The sequence below is a fragment of the Molossus molossus genome, unplaced genomic scaffold, assembly GCF_014108415.1.
Source record: "Molossus molossus isolate mMolMol1 unplaced genomic scaffold, mMolMol1.p scaffold_m16_p_22, whole genome shotgun sequence".
Lineage (NCBI taxonomy): Eukaryota > Metazoa > Chordata > Mammalia > Chiroptera > Molossidae > Molossus > Molossus molossus.
In genome coordinates this window covers 21,744,099-21,769,267 of record NW_023425358.1, presented here as the reverse complement: position 1 = coordinate 21,769,267, position 25,169 = coordinate 21,744,099, and the positions used below count along the sequence as shown (strand labels likewise).

Genomic DNA, 25,169 nt, shown 5'->3' with positions numbered 1-25,169 from the left:
TCTCCAGTCTGCAACACGTGGGAGGGCATCTCCGGCGGGCACCCCGCCCCCAAAAGGACCACGCGCGCAGAGCTCCGGGACCAGGTGGGCACCTGGCGGGCCTCCTGGCGGGGGCGCCGGCCCCCCGGGCTCCTTCCGGGTTGGCAGCGGGCGCAGGGGGCGGGGGCGTGCGAGGGGCCGGCCCGGCCGGGCCGCGCGCCCCCGCTCCGCCTCCCTCCCGCCCTCCCGCCGCGGCGCTGGAAACCGGGATCCGCGCGGCCAGGGCGGCCGGCGGCGCGGGCGGGTGCGGACGGCAGGCTGGGGGCGGTGGAGCGGGCCGCGCGCGGAGAGCGCCGGGCGCAGCATGGGCGGCCTGCGGGCCTGGGCGCTGCTCTGCCTGGGGCTCCTGCTCCCGGGAGGGAGCGCTGCATGGAGCGTCGGGGGAGCCCCGTTCTCGGGACGCAGGTAAGGGCTGCCCCCCCCACCTCTGTGCCCTGCCAGCCGGGGATGGGAAGCCGGACTCCAGGCACCCCCTCTCACCCCAACCCCCAAACCTTCGTGCAAGCCTAGGGTGGGAAAGGGACCTGGCCCCCACAGCAGTGCCAGCCCACCCAGTGGGTGGGGAGGTGGTAGGGACCCTGGGCCGCTCCATTATCTGGCAGAGGCGCCCAGAGTCCCCTACTCCATGTATCTGGAACCACCAGCCCCCACAGCCTCCTCCACCCACCTACCCCCATTTCAATCCCAGAGTTCCAGATGAGGGGGGAAGGGGAACAGGGGGGAGAACTCCCCCAGGACCCCCGTCTCCCTAATCGAAGGGCCCCTCACCCCGCCCCCCCAATCCTGCACATAGGAAAGCCCGGAACATCCCCTTGCTGCCACTTCGGGGACTCTCCTCCCTTTTCCTTGCTCCTGGCTTTTTTTAGTATCAGCTATTTATTTCACTGGGAGGATGAAGACTGAGGTGGAGTTTCAATGTCCCTGGGTCAGTGTCTGCCCCCAGGGACCTGGCATTTTGGACAGAGATAGGAGGGAGTATTCTGTCTTCCTGCTGCTCTCTGGGGAGCTGGAAACATTCTCTCTGCTGGTGTCTGTGGAGCGTTTTCCAGTACAAGCAGTGGGGCCCTTTGTATGCAGTGTTCTCATTAATCCTCCAAGGACTGAATGAGGTTTGGGAGCACTTGTTCCCATTTAGCAGATGAGTAAACTGAGGCTCCAGAAAATTAACATAATCTTCTAGGCTTATGGGCCATTAATAGAAGAAATGGGATTCAAATCTGTGTCTTTCTGGCCTTGATGACACTGTTTGAACCTGCCCAGCTGCTATCCTGGCTGAAGTGCCTAACCTTGCTGGGGTCCCCTTTTAAGGGCCAGTGGGGCAGACAATACATAGTAGCCAGGCCTCTCCAGGACTTTTCATCTCAGTCAAGTGCTTGCCCAGCCCCCTATGGCCTCACTTTTAAAATTCTTTTCAGAAATTCTTGCCTAGTGTCAGGGAAGCTTCCACTGGGCTAGCAAGAGCAGGTGACATGGGCAGGGCTAGAGGGGAAAGGTGGCTCATGCATCAGAGGCCAGAAGAACAGTTGTCAGAGATAGGGATGGGCAGGTGGCAGATGTCACAACCACCATCTACTGCAGGCTGACCACTGCAGGCCTGGGTATTTCACCTGCTTCCAGAATCTTCTTGACTGCCTAAGGAGGCATGCATTTTTAAGGTCCCTGTTTCGTAGAGAAGGAAACTGAGGCTCAGAGAGGGGATATGACTTGCCCAGGACATGAATGTAAACCCCCGGGATCCCAGACGGTAAGATGACTGAGACTGAACTAGGAATCCCATTGTCAGGATCAGGATGATGGTTGTGAGAACTTAAGGTCCAGACTGCCCTCCAGCCAGCCAGTCCAGGACAGGGCCTCCCAACATGGGTTCCTCACCCCCCAGAGCTTCCTGGATGGGAGCAGGATGGTGGCTGTGGGTAGGTATCTGGTGGTCACTGGGACTGTCACCCAATCCGTTCACAGAAGGCTCACAGTGGCCTGGGCATCACAAAAGCCCCAGGGGCACTGCTGTTGCTCCCAGGATACAGACATAGGCCTAAAAAGGAATAGAGGACCTCAGTCCAGGCCGGCCAGTTACCAAATCCAGTGTCCTTTTCGCCCCAGGGAGGTCGTCAGCTTGCAGGTTCGGTAAAGGTTCGCAGGGCATGGTCAGGAGGCAGAGCTCTGGCCCTGGTTTTTTCACCCACTCAGTGTGTGACCTCAGGCAGGTCACTCTACAGCCCTGGGTCCCACTTTCCTTCTCAGTTTCCTCACTGTTTCCCTTTCCTCCCTTTGTCCCCTGCTTACAGGCCTGCTGTCAGGATGGACAAAGGACCAGCTTGGGCCCTGACAGATAGTGGTTCCTGCTATCACCAACATTAGGTGGGGGAAGGGACCCCTAGCTGGAGTAATCTGTAGTCCTCGGCTGCCAGGACTTCCCCTTGTGGCCCCATCCCAGCATCGTTGGAGACAGCATGGGGATGTCTCGCCCCATCAGCCCTCCCTCCATCCCCAGCCCAGAGCCCCAGGCGCCCCTTGGCAGCCAAGGGACAAGAGGGAGAAAAGAGGCTTTGTGCCTGGGGAGGGGGAGGCCTGGGAAGGCATCCAAGGGACCGCCCCCAGCCCCAAGAATGTGGTGAGACTTTGAGACCCCTCCCCCCAGAACCAGGGTGCCCTGGGGCTGGCCATTCAGAGATGCCTTGGCTCACCCCTACCCCGGTCTGTCCCCCAATCCCTGCTGGGGCTGCTTCCTGCCCCTCTGAGGTCCCTTCCAGCCTGAACCTTCGTCTAGACTTAAAGCTATCACCAGTGTCCTGGCCCAGGCCTCTTCCCCTGCAGTCCTGGCTTCCTGTGGGCAAATCCTAGGATCAAGGAGAGTGGAGAATTCTCTTCCCAGCCTCTCTCCAGAGAGCTCAGATCCCAGCTCCACACCCACATGGGTGACCTGGGTAGGTGACTTCTCTCAGAGCCTGTTTCCCCCTCTGTGAAGTCTGACCATCTCTACCCTGTAGTCAAGGGGAGGACTTCGTGTAGAAGATACTGGGCTGGTGTCCCCAAGCCCCAGGGAAGGCCCTGGACCACAGCTGTGGGGCCCATATCATACTCCAGAAACAAGAATTACCAATCGCTATTAGCATCATGCGAAGCATTTTGCGCGAAACCTCTCCTACCATCGGAGAATCTACTGTCCCCATTTGCAGATGGATAAAGTGAGTCCCAGAGAGGTTCAGGGCCTTGTTCAAGGTCTCCATGTTAGGAAACAGCAGAGCTAGGACTAGAACTTCGCCTCCAGTGTGGGGTTCTGGCTCTAGTCAGCCCACCCCCACCCGGTATGTCTCCTTTCTTTCCTCTCCTTTTCATAACCACCCTTGGCCCCCAGCCCGCTTGGCTGCCTCCTGCAATTAGCGCCTATCACTGTTCCGGATCACAGCCCTGGGCTCCTCAGAGACAAAGTCCCCTGGGCCTCTGGTGGCAGGGGGTGGAGGGCAGGTTGGGGGGGGGGGCAGTAAGTGGGGGCAGCTGGTGCCAGGCTGAGCTGGTCTGGCCTGTTTTCTCTCCCCCGTGGCCTCTGGGGACCCAGAAGGTGCTGAGTGGGCAGGAGTGGCAGGCCCAGGAGGGAAGGGCCGCCTCACCCAGCCCCTGGCCTTGCCCCCTCCCACAGGAGGTGGCCCAGCCTCACCAGGTTCTTGGGCAGCTTATCACCTACCACACCCAGGAAAGGAAGCCCCCAGGGGCAGCAGGGTTGAGGCAAAGTTTTCAGGGACTGTAAACATCTCTAGGAACCTGGGTCCTGGCTCCTCTGCCCAGGGCCACCACTCTCAGTCATTCAGCAAACTCTCTGAGCACCCTCAAGCTGAACCCCATCCTGGATACATGTCCTCCCCAAACACCCAGGGCTTCTGTGACCCCTGGAGATGCCCAGCTCTGCTGGGGTCCTCGGGACTGAGACCCCAGTGATGAGCAGGAGTTTGCCAGAGCGGTGGGAAGGCTTTCCAGGCAGAGAGAATCTAGTACAAAGACGGGAGGCTCAGGAGGTGCAGCACATGGAGGGCGGGAGGAAGGGCAGAGGCAGCAGGGGTGTGCAGGAGAGGGGAGCAGCCCGGGGGACAGAGCAGTCAGGGCTCACAGGGCGACAGGGAGCCTGGTGGGCTGCGGACGCCAAGGGGGGCGGGGCGCGCAGTGGCAACTTTAGGTCTGTGCTTTACAAAGAGATTCTGTCACCTCTGGAAAGTGGACCGAGGGCCAGGAGGGCAGCGGGGCCAGGCTGGGACCCTCTGGGGGAGCTCGGGCTCATCCTGGAAGCAGCGGGGCTGGGGTCTTCAAGGCCGAGGGTGGGGGGTGAGGCAGGATTATTGGGAGAGGGGATGAAGGGCTGACTTGAACCCCACCTTGCCTGATTGTTCCTTCCTATCAAAAATGTTTAGCTAGCTGGCCACCACCTCCATGTCTCCTAAGCAGATGATTCCAGCAAACTCCAACCCGTGGGAAATAAACCAGGGAGCCATGGAGCAACCCACAGGGGAACTTTTAATTAAGGACAAAGAAGAAAACAAAATTGTTTTCTCTAGCTCCCCAAAGAAGGGCAGCTCAGGCAGTTGTGGGCAGCTTCGGGCCCATCTCCCCGGGCACAGTGCAGGTGCACGTGAGGGTGCACAGCCCTGTATCTGCAAGTGTGGATCCTGTGCAAAGAGGACAGTAATTTCTGTAGGATTTGCTTTGGTCTGACTGTGTGCTCGAGTGTGTGTGTGTGTGTGTGTATGTGTCCTTATATGGGTCTGTGCATATGGGCACGTGTTGTATGCACGTGGAAGTTGTATGCACATGTGCATCTGTGTGCATGTGTGTCTGTGCCTTGTGCTCACTGTGTGTGCATACCGATGTGTATGCCTGCATTTGCATGTGTTTTGTGTGTATGTCTGTCCACTGGCATGTGGTCTTCATTCTGGGCCAGGGCCCCCTCCTGTGCCTGGAGCTTCTGTCTTCTGCCCAGATTGCGCCCTCTGTCCCTTCTTCCTTCACTCACAAAGCCCCTGGGCCAGCCTGGGCGAATTCACAGGCTGCAGGGAGCCTCTGAGCCTCCCTGAACTTGTACCCCACATTTTGTGCATTTTTCTGGGGAGGAGCCCACTCATATCACTTTCCCAAAGAGGCTTATGTTCCCCTCAAACAAAACCCCAACAGGTTTAAATATGTTTTTATTGATTTTTTTAGGGAGAGAGAGATAGAAACATCAATGTGAGAGAGAAACATCTATCGGCTGCCTCCTGCATACTCCCCACTGGGGATCAAGCCCGCAACCTGGACATGGGCCCTGATTGGGAATCGAACTGGGACCTCTCAGTCCAGAGGACGACACTCAGTCCACTGTGCCACACCAGCCATGCAAAACCCCAACAGTTTTAAAACCACAGCTCTAGGGACCCAAAGGTTCTAAAGGGTTGGGGGCCCTTTGAAAATGTATCTTTTTAAACTTATAAAATCTCCACCTGCTCATTAGGAAAAACATTTTCAGCATAAGGTTAAGAACACAAGATCTGAGTTCCCACCATGACTGGGTCACTCATCATGGGTGCCTAGGGTACGGCCCAGGCCCCGGAGCCTCAGTCTTCCCATCTGTAAAGTGGCGCTTACAAACGGGCATGTGGAAGGCCCTGGGCCCAGCTCTTGGCATACAGCGAGCATAACCAGACGCTGAGTGAGCACAAGAGACGGAACCCAGAGAAAGCCCCGCCACACCCCCACAGGTGGCAATTTGATGTGAGCGTGTGATTTTTCCTAACTTGACGCACACAAAGCTCTATATTTGCGCACGTGTATAGAGTCTTTTGGCCTTCTCTTCCTTTCTTGGTGTAACAGAAATGCCTCTTTCTCTGTTGAGCTGCACAGGCTTTTTCCCCGTAACGAGGTATAGTGTCTACATGTGGAGACCTGGGGCTCTTCCACAGCACCCGCGTCTGGTGGTCCCGTGTAGGCTGTTCCCAGTTGTGCACCATTCCCGGTGGCACTGCAGCAAGCCCCTGTCACCCCTTCCGTGGAGTGGCTGGCCCAGGGCTCTCTTGAGCTCTGTCACGTCAGAGCCGTCCCTTCTCCCTGCTTTCCCACCTCGCGCTTTGGCTGAGCTGTGCCCTCCCCCTGGCCGGTTCCAGCATGGCACAGAGCAGCGAAGGGCTTCCCCAGGGTCCCACATCAACTCAGCAGACTGCTGCTGGCCAAGGACTTTCTCCTTCAGGTGGGCCTGGGTGGGGGCGGGGCAGCAGCTGGGGGCTGGATTTCAGTGGTAGCAGGCACCGCTGTGATGGCTGGGACATTCCAGGTGCTCAGTGGCCCTCAGCCCTGCATGGGGTCACAGACCCTGTGTTTTTGCCAGGGCTGGGAAAGGAGGGACCATTTCAGATGACCCTTCTCAGCCTGAGCTCCCCCACCCCACCAGACTTTCCTTTGTGGCCCAGAGCGGGGGTCAGCAGGTTCCCAGGCTAGGGCCTTCACAGAGCCGCAGACCGTGGCTCAGGAGATGGAGAGGAGACAAAAGCTGAGGCCTTTGAGGCGGAATTAGGGGCCAAGCTGGGCCATCGAGATTCTTCCTGGGTTTAAATCTGGCTCCATCGTGCACCAGCTCTGGGACGTGAGCAGTTATTTTTCTCCTCGCTGAGCCTCAATTTACCCCCTCTGTAAAATGAAGGGTGTCTTCCTGGATCACTGTGGGAAGATGGGGGGAATATCTTCGTATACAGCAGGTGCTCAATATATGCAGTGCAGTATGGTCATTAGTCAGCATTTGGAGAAGTCACTCCACGCTTGGGACATTGTACATCCCGGCGGTCACACAGAGGAGACACAGGATAAGTGTCTCCTCTCACATGCCAGCGGGGAGAGGGGGCAGACATGAATCACCAGCTTCATTCAGCGTGACAAATCTACAAAGTACGCAGGATCCAGGGCAGGGAACCATCATTTCTGCTCAGATGGAGGTGGAGGTGGGAAAGGACAAGGGGAAAGGTGACAGCACAGCAGAGCTTTGCAGGTAGCAGGTGTCACGTGGGAAGTGGAGGAAGGTGCTCCAGGAAGTGAGCAAAGGCTTGGAGGGGACGGATCTAAGGCAGACGTGGGCACAGGAGATCTAGAGGGCTGAGGGTGAGGAAGCCCAGGTTTCCACCTCGTGATACTCCCTCGGTGGGGGGAGGGGGGCTGAAGGGCAAGAGTGAGGGGCCACTGCTGTTATCCAGGTGGGAGGCAGGAGGCAGTGGTGGCCTGGAGGGTCAGGGTTGGGGAGAAGAGATGTTGAGAAGGGAGAGGCCCTTCAAAGATGCCCTGTTCCCATCTTGTTCCCGGAAGCTCGTTCTCCAAGACCCCCTGAGACCCCAGCACGGCCACCCCTCTAGTGCTATGGAATTCATTCCTCGGCCACGGCCGCCAGAGACTCCCCCTGGGGCCCAGAGGACTCTGAGAGCTCAGGGATCTCTCTGCTGGAGACTCGGGGATCCTGGAGAGAACACAGACCTCCTCACTCATCCTCCCGGGGTCCGGGCAAGGGGCTGTGCATGGCACCTGAGCTTCTCTCTGTGGGTCTATTTCAGGAACTGGTGCTCGTATGTGGTGACCCGCACCATCTCATGCCATGTGCAAAATGGCACGTACCTTCAGCGAGTGCTGCAGAATTGCCCCTGGCCCATGAGCTGCCCGGGGAACAGGTGAGTGAGACCGTGGTAGAGAAGGAGCTGATGGCTCTCCAGGTGGAGGAACAGCCTGGGCAAGGCCTGGTGGTGGTGGGAGTGCATTGGTGGTGTAGGGGGAGGCTGCGACCCCAGGGTGGGTAAGGCAAAGGGAGCGTTGGCCCTATGCCCATTCTCAGCACTTCCCCTTATGTTCCTGGGCGCACCCTGGAGGTCTTCCTGGGGGAGAGGTCCCACCATCACCTACACGCCTTCACTAGTGAGCATTCACAGGCTGGCTCAGATTGCAGGGGCTGAGATCTAGTTGGATGTAGATCCCCAAGCCTGGAAGGTTGGGAAGGTATAGAGGGGCTGAGTCCTAGAATGCAGGGGGAGAGAAGCTCCACAGGGGCCTGGAGGGGGCAGAAGACCCTGGGGGCTCTGGGTTTTCCCCACGGACACTGGGAGAAACAGCAGATGACCCTGCCTGAGCTGAGCCCCCTTGGCACTCTTTCAGCTACAGAACCGTGGTGAGACCCACATACAAGGTGATGTACAAGACAGTGACCGCCCGGGAGTGGAGGTGCTGCCCCGGGCACTCGGGGGCTAGCTGCGAGGAAGGTAGGACTGCCCCAGGTCCAGGCTACATGCTCCCCTGAGGGTGGGTGGGAAGGAGCAGTAAACCTGCTCAGTGGGAGACACCGCAGGGTGCAGTGCCAAGCCCACCACGGGGCCCTGCGTAGAGCTTCCAGCGAGGCGTGGCTCAGACAAAATTGGTACCTGCTGTCCCACGGGTGTTGACCACCTGCCTGGTAGGAGAAATTTAATACATGCTGTGTAGCTCAAGTCACACCATCCCGAGGCTGTCCTCCAGACATGGGGAAAACCCAGGCATGTCCAGGGGCTGTGGGAACAGCTCATGGCAGCAAAGCGCCATTTCAGCCAGCGGGTCAGCAAGGTCGGGATGGCTACACCCTTCCTGCAGGGGAGGAAACTGAGACTCAGGAAGGCAGTGGGCACACAGCTCCTAAGGGGCAGTCAGGATGGGAACCCTGGTCTGCCTGGCTCCCTAGAGAGCCTCAGGGATGGGAGGAATCAGATGAGTGCCCGTGTGTGGAGTGTGTCCCAGGCAGAGGGACCCAGCTCCCCCACCCCACTCCTCTGCATGCTCTGAGGGTGGCTCAGGCTGGGCACCCAGCAGGGGCATAGAGGACACAGCCTGGGCCTCCCTGGAGTCTGGCTACATGGTCACCTGGTGAGACCGCTCCTGGAGGCACCTGCCTGTCTGCTGAGTGGTCCAGGCCACTCCCACCCCTGCCGCCTGGCTGAACCCAGTGAGAGGAAGGGTTTTGAGCACCAAGGACTGTTTCCAAGAATAGCCCGAGAGAGGATGGACTGGCCTAGAACAGCCTGAGAACCAGGACTGTAAGCACCTCAATAAAAGAGGCATTCAGGGCCCCAAAGCAGCATATTAATGTGAACATCAGCTGCAAGAAGGATTCTGAGGCCAGAAACGCAAATGTGTGAAACACGGCCTCCAAATCAAGGGGACGTGATGCTAACAGAAGTCACCATTCACAGGTGCTTCTTGAAAGATTTACATGCTTCACCTCCCCTGGACCCCACGACAGCCCCGGTTCACAGAGAGGGCAACAGAGACCCAGAGACAGTGGAGTGGAGGGCAGGGCTTACCACAGCGTGGAGCAGGGAGGCGGCCTCACGGGTTACGATGGGGGTGGGGAGTCCCAACTGGAACCGAGGAGGCGGCCAGGGAGAAGGAAGCAGCCCAAAGCCCTGCAGGGGCCCTGCACAGAGAGGCAGCCGCCCGCACGGCCAGTGTGGGAGGCTGGGAGGAGCAGGCATGAAGGGGAGCCAGGGATAGCACTCTCCCTCCCTGCTGCGAGGAAGACGGGAAGGCAGGACCCTGGGGGCCGGGAGGAGAGCCAGCCTGGAGGGGCTGCTGCCAAGGAGGCCACAGAGGAGCTGGTGGTGGGGAGGGGACAAATCCCCAGGGCATGGGGCCACCTGGGCCTAGGGGGCCTGAGCCCAGGCAGGACCTGCCCAGACAAAGGCCACTCTGTCCCTGGCACCCCTCTTGAGAGCAGACCTTCCCAGGTCTGTGGGGCCATCATGGAGGGGTGAGGGCAGAGGACAGGTGGGGGCAACACCCATGCCCTTGAGTCCGGCAGCTGGAGGCCGTGCATCCAGGCATGAGGCTAAGGGCTGGGAGCTCTGCCAATGGCGAGGCAGGGGTACAAGACAGGATGGGCCAGGCCAACCCTGATGTCTGCCAGCTCCCTCTGCAGAGCCTTCAGGTTCCAGCCTGGGGATGGGGTTATCCCGGGCTTCTCGGGCCAGGCCAGCTCTACCACACACCAGCTGTGTGGCCTTGGGCCGGGGACTCCCCGTGCATTGCGCAAGTCCTTGTGCAAGGCCCCCCTTTCCCCAGCCAAGGGGGCAGGGCAGCTGCAATTCAAACAGCACTTGTCTCATGCCCAGTACTCAGTGGGAAGGCGCCTTCTCTAAAGGGGTGCAAGCTGCTCTTGCCACATCCTGGGGCACCCCTGCACTGGGCCTCCGTGTCCTCGCCTGTGAAATGGTCAGGATAATAGAGTCTGCCTCCCAGGGATGTTGTGAGGGTGAACTGAAGCAGTAAAGACCCTGCAGATGGTGCAGGGGCCCTTGGTGGACACTAGGCGCTATCTGATGGGATAGGAAGAGTTGGCCTCTCCCCACCTACAGGGTGGGAGCTGAGTAAAGGGATGCCCAGGCCTAGATATTCCAGAAAACTGCTCTGCTGGGGCCCTGGGAATGGGAGTGGGGAAGCGTGGGGACATCACTGGCCCATCCCGGGCCCCGCCCTTCCCCTGACAGCCAGGTTCAGGTTGGGCTCCGCCAGCTGTTTCCCCTGCTGGTGACTGCCGTCATGGTCTGTGCAGTGTTGGACATGACCTTGGGGCCATAGAGCTGCATCACCAGAGGCAACAGAGCTCAGAGCAGCCTGTGGTGAGCTGAAGGACAAGGAATACCCACCGTTCCAGAATCTAGCCCTGCACCAACTACACTCTACTGTGTGACCTGGGGCAAGTCACTTTACCTCTCTGAACTTTGTCTCTATCTAAAAGTCACCTGAGATTGAAAAGTATCTACCTCAAACCTTATGAGGACCAGAGACTCACACCTTGCCCATAGTAGATGTTCCATAAATGTCTTCCTCTCTTCTTCGGCCCCTGTGCTGGGGCCTCTGTGGTGGCTCTCAGGGACTGCCCTGCCTCCCACCTCTGAGACCTCCACTTCTCAGTCGGCTGCTCAGCAAACAGGCCTCTAGTCTCCAGACTTGATCATGAACCACAGACTTCATGGCTCTTAGCCCTGGTTTTCCCACCTGCACAATGGGAATGTTCGCGGTGATGTGGGAGGGTGGTTTCTTTGAGGTTTCTCACAATCCATGAGGAAGGGACTAGCATGGGCCTCATTTTACAGATGGGAAAACTGAGGCTCACAGCGGTGAAGGAGCTGGCCTGGGGCCACTCAGCAAATGAAAGCCAGGACTGGAACCTGCCTCACAAAGCATCAATCAGTACCTCCAGGCCTTGGGAGGTAGGGCTGGATGGCAGGGAGGGAGCCCGGCTGAGGCTCTTGCCTTGCTACCTACTCCTCCAAAACAATGGACAAGGAAGAGCAAAGACCAAATGTACTATGTGGGCTGGTCCTGACCTGCTGAGTGGCCTGGGCTGGTGAGCTCTGCTGTGACCACCATGTTACCCTGCCTCTAGGGGATCTCTGCAGACAGATACCTCGCCCATCAGACAATGAAAGTGAGACTCAGAGAGGGTATGGATCTCACATAAGGTCACACAGCAAGTAAGCATCATGGCCAAATTTCTCTCCAGGGCTCTGGCCTGGGGTCTGCAGTATCCCCCTGCCTCAGACCCTCCTGCAGTAATAATGATGAGGGGACGGAAAGTTGCTGCCATCCTCCATGCCAAACAACGTGACTTGTACTCACCTGCATCATGCCATCACGTCACAGTGCAGAAGGTCCAGATGTGGGGAGTGAGGCTGGGAGAGGGAGTGCCTTGCTCAGGGTCACCGCGGGATTCAAAATCCATCAGTCTGACCCAGAGCCAAGATCTTTCTTCTGCAGCAGCGCTGGCTGAGGACTCCAGGGGGAGGGTGTTCAGACATTTGGGGCACCGTGGGGCTGGCAGAAGTCAGCCTCAGCCCAGCCCTCCCAGATAGAAAGATAAAGGAACTGGAGGCTCTGTTGCCCTCCTCTCCCATGGATCCCCCTAGAGCCAGGCTGCCTCTGTCTCTCCCTCATGCCCCGCTGTCCTCGGTGCACATGTACCTTCCCCATCCATGGGCCCCCACAGCCCTTGTCTTCTATGATGGGGAACCAGAGAAGGCAGAAGTTTGTACAAGGTCACACAGTGAAAAAGCTTAAGAGCAGATTGGAGGTTCCAGCCCAGGTCCTTCCTGGGCCCTCGGTCTCTTCACCATCCAGGGCTGGGCCCTTCCCTCACACCTTTCACACTCTAAGCAGATGCTACATCTGTGCTTCACTCTGTGGATTCGATGTCCCAGGGGCTAAACACCGCATGAATGTGTCCACATCTGCCACCATTCACTCTTGTCTGGGAGGCCTGGCAGCCCCACCTCTCAACTCTGGGCCAGTTCATCCTCCACCCCCAGCCAGGCAGGTCCCCTCTCCACCCTCCCAGCCACCCTAACCCTGTCCTCTCTCCATTTCACTTCCAGTCCTCACTGGCCTTTTCTCCCACCCCATGACTTGGGCAGTGGCTGTCCCTCTGCCTGTGACCTTCTTGGAGCTCCTACCTGGCTAAGGTGGACCCGACCCTGCCATCACTACTCTTGTGTCTCCAGTGCCTGGCGTGGGTCTAGCAAAAAGTGGATGCACAGGAAATGAATAGGAACCTCATTTTACCCCAAAGAAGGGGCCAGGCTAGTTACAGACGAGAGCTTCCCAGAAGCCTGCTGGAGGGTTCTTGGAGCTCAGGCCCCAGCCCTGACCCTAATCCCTGACTCAGGCCAACAGCAGCAAATATTTACATTTGCAAAGTCAGTTCCCTGGAGGAGACCTGGGCTGGGGCTGCAGAGGCATACCCCTGTGGTCTGTGGTCCCTGGACCCAGAGGATCTGGGGGTGGCTTGTGCACAAGGAAGCTCGTCTCTTGGCTCCTGTCCTGGGAGAAAGTCAGAGGTGGAGCCACAGGCTCTCAGCGCCTCACACCACATGCACAGCTTGGGGCAGGGTTTGAATCCCAGCTCCCCTAGTCCTGCTCTGTGGACAGGCAGCCTCTCGGGGTCTCCGCGTGCTTGTGAGGATCCAGAGAAAAGGGGCACCGAGGCTTCTTAGCTCAGGCCTAGCACTAGGCAGAGGGAAGGGCAGCTGCTTATGAGGGCACAGGGCTAGAAACTGCAGATGGCACTGGCTTTGTACAGGTCAAGACAGGGATTGATGAGAGCTTCAGGGTGGGGGTGCCTGGTCTGTTCAGGAAGGCTTCCTGGAGGAGGTGACATGGGAGCAGCAGCTGTAGGGATGAAGGTGGGGAGGCCCTGTGTGTGTGTGTGGCCAGTAGAGACCTCCCAGGTGGTGGGAAGTGGCCCACAGTCAGGCTCCCTGAGCGGAGCTGGGGTTTGTGGTTCTGGGAGCAGCTTGGAGCCCCTGGGAGGGTGAGGCTGGGCTGGGAAGAGGCTCTTCAGGATGCACCCCCAGGCGGGGGGCGGGGGGCGGGGGGCCTGCTCCAGGGGCTCAGGCCCAACACCAGTGGGAAGGACATGACATTTTTGTCCTATGGGAGACCTTCCCCCAAACCCACGACTTTTCCCTGTTGGAATTTTGTGTGCTATGGGACCCTTTTACAGCCTGGTTTGTCCCTTAAAGTATTTCTGTCCCTTTGTCAGAATTTGGGGGAGTTGGAGGATAATTTTTTGTGAATCCTGAATCTGAGGCCAACATTTTCTAGGTTTTTTAAGTTTTGTTATTTCTTTGAATTTTCTTTTTTAAACTTTAACTCACAGTTACTTTGAGGCAGTTACATCTGCGCTGCTAGTCAGACCATGTTTCCATTAGTTTTCGAGTTCTCTCCGGCTCCCCGTGAAATGTCCGAAAGCAGATTGGTTGAAAAGAATTTTCAACCTCACGTTCACAGATAAATAACTCAGGGGCACTCTGGTGTGACAGGAGAACATGTACGCTCCTTTTTCAGACAGTTATGTCTACTGTCCCATTATTGTGCTTTTTGTTTGCTTGCTTTAAATTCATTTTCAGCCAGTGATTCATGCATTCATCAACAGAAAGTTTATTCAGGCTGCTGTGGCCCTACTGTGTGCCAGGCCCTTGCCCAGGCCAGGCACAGACAGAGGAGGTCCCTGCCCTGGTGGGGTGCAGGCTCCAGCCAGGGGGTGGACGCTGGGCAGGAACTGGCACCGTTCAGTGGCACGATGGACAGTAGAAAGTGCCATGGAGAAGAAAGGAAACCATCGCAGGGCAGTGGGAGGCAGGCTGTGCCAAAGCTGCCTCCGGAGAAAACCCAAACTTCCTCGGGCTTCAGCATTGCGGCTCTTTTGATCCACTTTCTGAGAAGAATAAGAAAATGGCCTTTTACATCTTCACCTGGGAGCAGAGAGAATGAGGAGGGCTTGGTGGGGTCATTTCTCTCAGACACCTGCATTCTGGGCCTCCCAATTTCTGCCCATTGGGATTTGGGGGCTGACTCGAGGTACCAGGTGGCCCAGGAGGGAGGAGGTTGGGCCCTGGAGTTAGACTGATGTGGGTTCAAATCCAGGCTCCAGCCTTCAGGTGGACAACCAAGGGTCAGTCACTTCACCTTTCTGCCTCGTTTTCCCCCAAGGAGAAATATTTGCATTTACTCATCCAGTCATCTAAGTCTGGGAGACAGAGGAGTGGTAATACTGAGCGGCTCTTGGCCTCAGTTTCCCCATCTGTGAAGTGGTGTTGATACTAGCACCCACTCCCAGGGTTGTGAGGATAATGAGTTCAGTCTGTACATGTGCCAGCCCAGAGCGAGTGCTCAGCCAGCATTAGCTGTTAATGTTATCGCCTACCTTGTGGGGTCATGCTGGGCTACGGAAAACACTTAGCACTGGGAATGGCTCACAGTGGCATCCCCCCTCTTGCCCACAGAACCCCAACCCCTGCCCCAGTCCTGGGCTGCCAGCCCACCTTCCTCCATCCTGGGTGAGATTTTCCCCCTGTGCTGGGGCAAGTCACAGGTCCCTAGGAGGGGGTGCTGGTGATGGAGGCCCAGCCTGAGTGCAGGCCCCGTGGTGGGACCCAGAGCAGGGTCTGGCAGCCTCCCTGCTGGGGGCTGGCCAGAGGACCAGTCTGGTTTGAGTTCCTGGCGCCTCTCACTCTCTGCACCAACCCACAGCCTGGCTCAGAGCTGCCAGGCCTGTGCCTTATTTGGGTCTTGTCTCCCCCCCCCAGACAACGCTTCATGGCCTTAAAAGGCAGGCCCGGGGGGCAGTGGGGAGCAGTTGCCCTGCTGGCTCCAGAGCCCCTCCAGCTGCATCCCCCACCCCTGGCTTGGCCAGCCCCTCCCTCCAGCTGTGGAGAAAACCAGGCTCCCCAAACCAGACGAGCCAGGCAGCCTGCTTCTCGTAGGGGTGGTGACAGGGGTGGGCTCCTGGAACAGGCCTCCTTGCCCTCCCAGGCAGCCAGACTCCCTCTGCTTTTCATTTAAAACCAGGTCTGGATCTACTTCAGGGTCTTCTTACCAAGTGGGGCATGGTGAACAGCAGTGTCGCAGCTGCCATTTATAGAGTGCCTACTATGTGCCAGGCCCTGCACGTGCGTAGGCCCTTTGCACACATCACCGGCCTCAGCCTTCAGACCAGCCTGGGAGATATAATGGCCTTATGACCCCATTTTACAGATGGGAAAATAGATCCAGAGAGGACAAGTCACACAGGTTAGCAAGTGACAGGGCTGGGACCCAACCTTGCATCTGTTACCTCTAAGCTTTTGACACGTGCAGCTCGCTGGGATCACTGGGGAAGCCCCAGCCTTATCTATGGCCCCTGCCTCTTGCCAGCCCCTCTCCCAGCTCCATCGGGCTGGTAGCCTCGCTCCAGCTCAACCCAGTTCATGCTGTGACCCAGGTAGACTGCCCCACTTCTCTGGGTCTCCGTATCCCTCTGCACCAAGGGGAGTAGAGTTCCCTGCTGGGGCTAGAGTCGCAGAGGGGGCAGGAGGGTCTGACCAAACAAGGATGGCGCTGGCCAGCAAGGCTGTCATCCCACTGTCCCTCAGTTGCAGGCTCCTCTGGCTTCGTGGAGCCCAAGTGGTCGGGCAAAGCCATGCGACAGATGATGCTTCGGCCCACAGTCTTCTCAGGTGGGTCCTGGGGCAGCTGCCGTGGGTGCCCTCGGCTGGGGGAGGTCTGGAGGGGGCCCAGGCAATGTGGTGACTGCCCTAAACACCATCGGGGTCCAGCAGTGGAAGGGCAGGAAGAGTGTCCTGCCCTTGCCTGCCCCGGGCTGGAAAGAAAACCTTGAGGGAGAGGAAGGGCCCAAAGAGTCTGACCCGAGCCCAGGCACCCCAAGACCCTTGACCCCCAGACTTTTGCAGATGCAGGTCCAAGCCCCCAGTTTTCTCTTTTAATTTAAACTGCACTTCTCTGAGCATCTGTGATGTGCGAGGCACCGTGCCAGGTGCTTTTCATTGTCAACCTGTTTAAACCTCACATCTGTGTCCCTGTCCCCCAGGAAGGCATTATTGTCCCCGTTTTAAAGAGGAGGAAACTGGGGGTCACGGAGAGGACATGCCCTGCCTGAGGCCCCACAGCCAAGAAGGGGCAGCTCTGGGACTTGACCCCTGTTGTGCATTCTGTCCACCCTTGCTCTGAGCTCAGTCCTCTTGGGTGTGAACGGGGGTGACAGTTGACCTAAAATGCAGGATCATGGACAGGACTGGAGAGACAGACTTGTAAAGTGCTCAGCAGTACCTGGCAGCCAGGAGGCTCCGTAGTGGGCCAGAACTGTTATGAATAATTAAGGGATATCGCCGAAGAGGCCCGAGGCTCTAGACAGTGGTTCTGAAGGGAGGGTCAGGGGGTGGCACCTCTGAGGCTAGCCCATTTCAGATTATAATGTGTCAGTCCCCAAAGCCAGCAAACCCAGGCAGCCCCGCCCAGGTGGGAAGCAACAGGATTTCCTGCCCTGGCTTCCCGGAAGGGAGTCATTTTGGATGTCCAGGCTGCTGGGGTTGGCTCCCTGGCCCTGCTCGGGGAGAACCTGCAGGGCACGGCCCACCCTGGACAGGCTGCTCTCCGCAGCGTCTTTCCTGTGCTGGCTCGCTCATGGGTGGGGGTCATCAGGTGTCTGTTCGCTTCCTCCACTCTGCCTCCAGGGACTGAGGGGCTCCAAGGGGAGCCTGGGACCCCTGGCCCCAGCCCTGGCCTCCTTCCTTCCGCAGGTTGTGCCAACTGCAGCCAAGTGTCGGAGCTGACGGAACGGCTAAAGTTGCTGGAGGCCAAGGTGGGTGACCAGCTGTCCCCTTGCCCCCAGCCTCTCCACCCTGTCTCTGCACCCCATGCCCACAACATTCATGGGCAGGCAGCTTTCCTGCTAGACGTATACCACCTTCCAGTCTGCTGCCATCCAGCTTTTTTGGCCTCCCCCACAGTACCCCTCCCCGGGAAGCCTGCTCTTCCTCCAGGAGTCCCATGAAGTTCCCCGCACTTGCACCCCCATTCCCATCCCAGCCTGGTATTTGCAGACACCCCTAGAGCTCGTGACTAAGCCCCTCGCCCTGTCACCTTCATCCTTTATCAAAAGCAAATCATCTATTGCACGTCTCAAATTATTGCAAGATGAAAAGGTTTTAGCAATTAAAAAGTAAAACACTCATGTTTTCGGAAACATGAACAACTCAGAACTGTGAGAAACCTACCGGAAAACTATTCGCCGCAGTCCCTGCGCCCCCAGAGAGAGCGGCTGTCAACATCTAAGCATCTTCTCTTCCACATTGTCTAGAGCAGCGGTTCTCAACCTGCGGGTCGGGACCCCTTTGAGGGTTGAACGACCCTTTCACAGGGGTCGCCTAAGACATAACAGTAGCAAAATTACAGTTATGAAGTAGCAACGAAAATAATTTTATGGTTTGGGGTCACCACAACATGAGGAACTGTATTAAAGGGTTGCGGCATTAGGAAGGTTGGGAACCACTGGTCTAGAGCATGAGAGCCATATACACTTTGTCTGCATATCCTTTCCCTGGGAATTTGTCTTAAGGTTAGATGTGAAGATGTGTACCACAGTGATAACTATTCACGGGGAAATGTGAAAACCGGAGAACAGCAGGGCTGGTTGCATACTTAGGGAGCAAGGTACAGTGGAATACTAGACAGTCATGAACAGCACCTCCATTTTGTAACATGAAAAGGTGCCCCTGAAGTATCAAGTGGAAAATTAAGCTTCTGAACAGCATGTACTATAACCTCAGTCTGAGGCATAGGAGCCCCAGGAATCCCATACCGCTGCCCAAGCTCCCTCTGCGGAGAAGCCAGAATGAGGGGAGCTCAGTCCCAGCCCTGGAGTGTTGCTCTCAGTCTGCCCCAGAGTTCCAGCTTTTTTCTGGACCAGCCCACACAATCCCCCACCTCCAGTCAGTGGACGTTCTGGCCTTTCTTTAATCCTCAGTCAGTGGTTCGGGGCACTGCCAACCTTTGAGAGCTGTCCCCCTGCCCCTGCACTATATCCGAAGTAGTTTTGTAAACACCTCGTGGTATTTCACGTCAGACCCTCCCAAACTGCCCTCCAAATTCCGTAAAAATTCTTCCAGCCCATGGTGCTTTGACAGTCCAAGAGAAGTTTCACATGATTTACGCAAGTAAGCATAAGAAAAACAACGCACAGTCCAGCAAACACGGTGATGTCACTGAACTCCATGTGGGTGGCAGTGGTGGTGTGTAATGACTCTTCTACAACAAGTGTGATGAATTTTGCAGTTTGAAAACTGCAGTCACTTCTGATGAAGTTCTGGGCCAACCTGGGCTCTGCTGGCTCCTTGGGCCTCCTGCCCCCGATACTGGAGTCCATTGGCTGGCCTGTCCCTGCTGAGGCCCTGGGACCCACCCCATCTCTCTTCCTCTTCCTCTGCAGGTGGCGGTGCTGACTATCACCGAGCGGGCAGTGCCCCCAACCCCAGCTGCCCCTGAGGACCCCGCCCCACTCTGGGGCTCCCCAGCTGCCCAGGGCAGCCCTGGGGATGGAGGCCTCCGAGGTGAGTTGGTCAGTGGGGAGCACACTCCCTTGTGGGACTGAGTTGGGGGAATGAGATACCAGTCTCCACTCTGCAGCTGACTCCCAGCTTGACCCCCTTGTGGGCCTGGGTCTTCCCAGATTTCACTGGAGTCCTGGGAGGCCCAGCAGACCCTACCCCCACCACTTCTGGTGGAGCTGGGGGCAGGGCCTCTGGATGACAGAGACCCCTGCCTCCCACCCCCACCCCCCAACTCCAGGGCTGCCGGGAGCCAGAGAAAACGAGAGGGCCCCACTGCTCCCTCGAGATGGTAGGTGCTGGCTGGGGGGACAGGGTCGGGGCAGGAGCAAGGCCAGAGCTAATGAGATTTCTCCCCCAGACCGAGTTGGTGCCTGGGGGCTTCCTGGGCCCATTGGCCCCAAGGGAGACACTGGCAGCCGGGGTCCAACAGGAATGAGAGGCCCACCAGGTGAGTATGCACAGCACTGCCCCCAACTTTCCTGGCCAGCCCGTCCAGGTAGACCCAGGCTGGGATCTTCCAGAGGTGGCCTGGGCCCCTTCCACTCGCTTGTCTCACCCACCACCCATCCAAGGGTGCCCCACACATGCTGGGCTCCTCAAAACCCTCTTTTGGCCCTGGCCGGTTTGGCTCAGCGGTTAGAGCGTCGGCCTGCGGTCTGGAGAGACCCGGGTTCGGTTCCCGCTAAGGGCACGAACCTCGGTTGCAGTTTATCCCTGACCCTGGTTGGGTCGTGTGAGTGGAGACCACTCGATGTGTCCCTTTCACGTCAATGTTTCTCTCTCTTTCTTCCTCTCTCTCCCACTCTATCTGAACAAAATATCGAAAAATGTCCTCGGGTGAGGATTAAAAACAAACCCACTTTTGCGTTCACTCAGCCCACGTTCTCTGAGAACCTACTCCAGCAGGCTCTGAGCTGGACACTTAGGTGGGATCACACAGTCCCCCCCTTCCTGGAGCTCCCAGGTGGTGGAAGGGTGGGCCTAGGCAGGAGAGAAACAGCAGTGCCCACCCCTGTGACCTGGGTTCTTATGGGGACGTTGCAAGTATGGGAGCCCCAGGGAGGGAATCTCAGGCCCAGCCTGGAGAGGGTGGGGGCTGGAGAAGGCTTCCCAGTGCGACTGCCATCTTAGTGAGGCCTGAAGGATGACCCCAAGTGCACACCAGTCATAGCAAGGGAGGTCTGACCAGTAGAAGGAACAGCTCCTGCAAAAGCCTGGAAGGGAGAGAAGAGAACATTCTGGAAGTCAAGATTTACTAAGCCACAAGTGTCCATTGTGCTAAGGCCCCTAGGGAGGGCTGAGTGTTTTCTCCTGAGAGACAGCCGGGGAGGTCAGAGCCAGCAGTTGCCCTGACTCATGGCCTCCAGAGCCTCTCATGCCCTCTGCCCCAGGCTGCCTTGCGCTTCCCCTTAGAGCCGCCCTGGGCCTCTGCCTCCTGCACACCCTCCCACCCCCTTGGTTCTGTTGCAGGTCCACAGGGCCCTCCAGGGAGCCCTGGCCAGGACGGAGCTATGGGCATCCCTGGAGAAAGGGGCCCTCCTGGCCCCCCTGGACCTCCGGGCCCCCCTGGCCCCCCAGCCCCCATTGGGCCACCCCATACCCAGATCTCTGAGCATGGTGAGTCCCTCAGGGTCACAGTGGGCGCAGGTGGGGGTGGGGTGAGGCTGGCATATCCATCACCAAATATTACTGCTGTCTACTAGGCACTTTCTATGTAGCTTTCCCTTGGTCAGCCACATGTCACCCACCTTGGATGGGCACTGTTGTCCTCCTCTGTTCACTGATGAGGAAAACTGAGGGCCCCAGAGGGGAGATCATACGGTCAGGGCATGGGGGGCTGGCTTCAAACCCAGGTGGCCTCTGAGCCTGTGCTTGGAACCACCTGGCATCAGGCCCTCCAGCCAAGCCTTGAGCTGGCCAGGATCCAGTCCTCAGAGCACAGGGGCGCTCAAGGCTCGGCAGCAGGAAGTGAGCCCTGAACTGCCAAGGCCACACCCGTGCCCCTGTGCTCAGAGACGCCCCAGCCCCCTCCACCCACCTGGGCCCTGACGTACCTTTCACCTCCTCCCTAGTCTAACCTACATGTGTGATGCCAGAGGGCAGAGCTTGGAGTGCCAGGTTCAGCCCCATCTGTTTCCTATTGGTGCAGATAGGACCAAGTACCATCGTTCATTTTCCCATTCATTCCATCGCACCATTTGTTCTCCCTCTCCAAGCCTCGGTTTCCTCATCTATACAATGGGGATGATGACAGTGCTGACCTCCCAGAGCCCTGCACAGAAGCCTGGCCCTAAGTAGGTGGTCAGTAAATGGTAGCTTTTATGGTTGTCCCCATGGGAGATGTGGCAGTGCAGGCTCAGCAAGGCAGGGAGTCTTACTGGATAGCACCAGCTAGACGGCGGCAGGTTGGAACCCGGGTCTCTCTGTCTCCTGGACTGTGTGGCCAACACTCTCCCCACTCTCCACTCTTGGAGCAGATGCCAGGGGGCCCCAGCCATGCTGCAGGCTGTCCCACAGAGCAGTCAAAGCTGGCTTGGCACAGATGGCAGGAGAAGACTGGCTGTCCTTCTCTGTCCAGCCCTGCCCCACCCAGCCCTGCCCACCAGCATCTTTCCTCCTGCAGGGGACCCATTTCTGTCTAACACCTTCACTGAGACCAGCAGCCATTGGCCCCAGGGACCAGCTGGGCCTCCCGGACCCCCAGGGCCTGTGGGTAAGTTGAGTCCAGGTCTGGAAGAAGGGGTGAGGTTGAGGGATGGCAGAGGGATTCGAGCTGTGGCTCTCAGGAGGAAGCTGACTTCCTACCATTGTACTCTGTTTTGGTCCTGAGGATATCCTATCCTTTTTTTTTTTTAATTTATTGGGGTGACATTGGTCAATAAAATTATATAGGTTTCAGGTGTATAAGTCAATACTACATCATCTGTCTATTGTATTGTGTGTTCACCACCCCAAGTCAAGTCTCCTAGGATATCCTGTCTTATTCCAGGTCCCCCCGGACCTCCTGGTCCCATGGGCATTCCTGGGAGTCCTGGACATATAGTGAGTATTTCTCCAAGTACTCTCACTCATCTGTCCATCCATCCACTCATTCATCCATTATTCATTCATCCATTATTCATTCATTCATTCTTTTATGGAGCACTGAATATACAAACTACTTTTTGTAACGCTTCTCATTCAATCCATGTAACAAGAAGCAGTGTTGTTACTACCTGAGGCCAAGAAAGGTAGAGATACTTGCCCTAGGGCTGTGGCCATGGCAACTTCCAGATCAAGGTGGGAACTGTCTGATCCCAGGAGCTGTATGAACTTCTCACGGAGTGCCTGTCACTGGATGTGTGAAGGGCCCAGAGGCCCAGGCCAAGCTGGACTCCCACCCCCACTCCTCTGCCCCCCAAGTTCCTGCCCCTCCTACCCTGCCCCAGCACAAGGCTGAGGCCCTATCTTGTTGCTCAGGGACCCCCAGGCCCCTCTGGACCCAAAGGAATTTCCGGCCACCCAGGAGAAAAGGGCGAGAGAGTGAGTACTGAATTGGCCCCTGGGTGGAGGATCCTGGGGAGGCTTGGGTCAGACGTACCAACAGCTGACTCCATACTTCTCCTTCTCCCACATAGGGACTGCGTGGAGAGCCGGGCCCCCAAGGCTCCATGGGACAGCGGGTGAGTGATGCTGCTCACCCTGCAGCACCCCCTCCGGGATCCCGCAGCACAGACCCCTTCTCTGGCTCCAGCCCCTGTGGCCAGAACTCCAGACCCTCCAGTCTGGTCCCGGGCGTGCTCCATCTCCTCTCTACCTCCCTGTCTCGGGGCCTTTCAGCCTCTTAGGGTCAAGCCACCTCCATCTCTAAGGATCTGCACCTGTTTCTCCTTCTCTGTCCCTCCGCGTCTCTATCTCTCCAATTCCCCGTATTTCTGTTCCTCTATCTCTCTACTATAATCATAGATTTGTCTGTTTCTCCCTTTACTTTGGTCCATTTTTTTGCTTCATGTATTTCTGAGCTTTGTTGTTAGGTGCATACACATTGAGTATTTTATCGTCTTCTTGGCCTTTTTATCTTTATGAAGTGAATATCTTCCTCTCTGGTAGTATTGTCTTAAATTCTACTCTGGTATTTTATGGTATATCCTTTCCAATCCTTTTAACTTTCAACCTGTCTGTGTGTCTCTATTTAAAGTGTGTCTCTTATAAACGTACCTGAGTTTTGCTTTTTTTTCTTTTAACAGTCTGACTGTTGAGTTCATTTACATTTAGTAATATGTATAGTTATTGATATGGTTGGGTTTAAGTCAACCATCTTGCTATTTGTTATCTGTTTACCCCCAATCTCTTTATTTCTTTTCTCCCCTCTACTAATAACTTTAAAAATACCTCTTAGTGTTATTTTTTCATGGTTGCTCTAAGAATAACAACATGTACCCGTGGTTGATCACATTTACTTGAATTAATGTTATGCTACTTCATGTCTAAGTAGGAATTACAACAGTGTGAATTAAATCCCCTCTGTCCTTCTGCTGTTTTACTTCTGCATTTGTTATAAACCCCACAATATATTGTTATAACTTTAAACACTCAGTTGATTTTTAAAGAAGTTAACAAAACAAAGAAAAATAGTTTTTTACATCTACTGATGTATTTATAATTTCTAATACTCTCTACACCTTCCTATGAATCCAGATTTCCATCTGGTATCATTTCTCTTCAGTTTAAAGAATGTTCTTCTTTTTATTATTATTATTAATTTATTTTTGTTACAGATGTTTCTCCTTTTCCCCCCATTGACACCCTCCTCCCCACCCCCACCCCCTGTCCCGTCCCCAGCTTTGTTGTCTATGTCCATTGGTTATGCATGTTATGCATACTTGCATATAAGTTCTGTGGTTTATCTCTTCCTTCCCTCCACTCCCCCTTCTGAGGTTTGTCAATCTGTACCCTACTTTTATGTGTCTGGGTCTATTTTGTTCATCAGTTTGTTTTGTTCACTATATACCACAAGTAAGTGAGATCATGTGATATTTGTCTTTCTCTGCTTGGCTTGTTTTGCTTAAGAATGCCCTTTTTAACTCTTCTTGTTGTGTGGTCTGTGGACAACAAATCCTCACTCTTTTTGTTCATCTAAAGCTGCCTTTACCTTAACTGTTGAAAGACATTTTCACAGGGTATAAAATGATAAGTTGGCAGTTTCCTCCCCTTTTGGCACTTTAAAGATGATGTCCTGTGTCCTTCCAGCTCACAGAGACTATTCTACTTTCTCATGAGAAATTGGTTGTCACTCTTATTATTGTTCCCCTGTGTATGTTTTCTTTGACTTTTAAGATTTTTCCCTTTACCCTTGGTTTTTGAGAGATTGATCATGATGTGGTTGGGTGTGATTTTCTTTGTGTTTATCCTGCTTTGGGTTCACTGAGATTCCTGGATCTGTAAGGTTGCTGGGCTTTTTGTTTTTGTTGGTTGTTTAGAGCATTATTTTGGGTTTACAGCAAAATTAAGCAAAAAAGTACAGAGAATTCCTATATACTCCCGGTCCCCACACATGCACACCCTCCCCCACTGTTAACCTCTTGCACCACAGTGCAACATTGGGTAAACTGATGAATCCACATTGACATGTCATTTATCACCCAAAGTCCATAGTTTACCTTAGGGTTCACTCTTGGTGTTGTACATTCTATGGCTATTGACAGATGTATGATGATGTGTCCCCCATTGTAGTATCATACAGAAGAGTTTCACTGCCCTAAAAATCCTCTTTGCCCTGCCCCTGTGTTCACTGCAGCATTATTTACAATAGCCAAGATAGGAAGCAACCCAAGTGCCCATCAGTAGATGACTGGATAAAAAAGATATGGTACATATATTCAATGGAATAGTACTTGGCCACAAAAAAGAATGGAATTTTACCATTTACGACAACATGGATGGACCTAGAGGGTGTTATGCTAAATGAAATATCAGACAGAGAAAGACAAATACCATATGATTTCACTTATATGTGGAATTTAAAGAACAAAATAAATGAACAAACAGAAACAGACTCATAGATATTGAGAACAAACTGAGGATTGCCAGATGAAAGGAGGTTGGGAGGCTGGGTAAGCAAGGTGAAGAGATTAAGAATTACACATTGGCAGTTACAGAATAGTCATGAGGATGTAAAGTACAGCATAAAGAATATATTCAATAATATTGTTATAACTATGTATTGTGCCAGAGGGTACCAGACTTATAGGAAGG

At 55.7% G+C, this 25,169-nt stretch overlaps 1 protein-coding gene across 4 annotated transcripts in view; it reads left to right on the top strand.

Moving 5' to 3' along the window:
- Positions 1-341: 341 nt before the first annotated feature.
- The window catches only part of EMID1 (EMI domain containing 1), a 38,738-nt gene continuing 13,910 nt past the window's right edge, over positions 342-25,169 (top strand). For 2 of the 4 annotated variants that reach the window (XM_036276433.1, XM_036276434.1), the window contains exons 1-13: positions 344-444; positions 7,590-7,703; positions 8,182-8,285; positions 15,963-16,046; positions 17,127-17,188; positions 18,815-18,935; positions 19,174-19,224; positions 19,294-19,383; positions 20,406-20,552; positions 21,559-21,648; positions 21,925-21,977; positions 22,395-22,457; positions 22,553-22,597. In XM_036276433.1, the coding sequence (XP_036132326.1) occupies positions 344-444; positions 7,590-7,703; positions 8,182-8,285; positions 15,963-16,046; positions 17,127-17,188; positions 18,815-18,935; positions 19,174-19,224; positions 19,294-19,383; positions 20,406-20,552; positions 21,559-21,648; positions 21,925-21,977; positions 22,395-22,457; positions 22,553-22,597 (1,125 nt within the window). Of the gene's footprint in view, positions 445-7,589; positions 7,704-8,181; positions 8,286-15,962; positions 16,047-17,126; positions 17,189-18,814; positions 18,936-19,173; positions 19,225-19,293; positions 19,384-20,405; positions 20,553-21,558; positions 21,649-21,924; positions 21,978-22,394; positions 22,458-22,552; positions 22,598-25,169 lie in introns of all 4 variants that reach the window. The other 2 variants (XM_036276435.1, XM_036276436.1) reach the window with 2 other exon arrangements.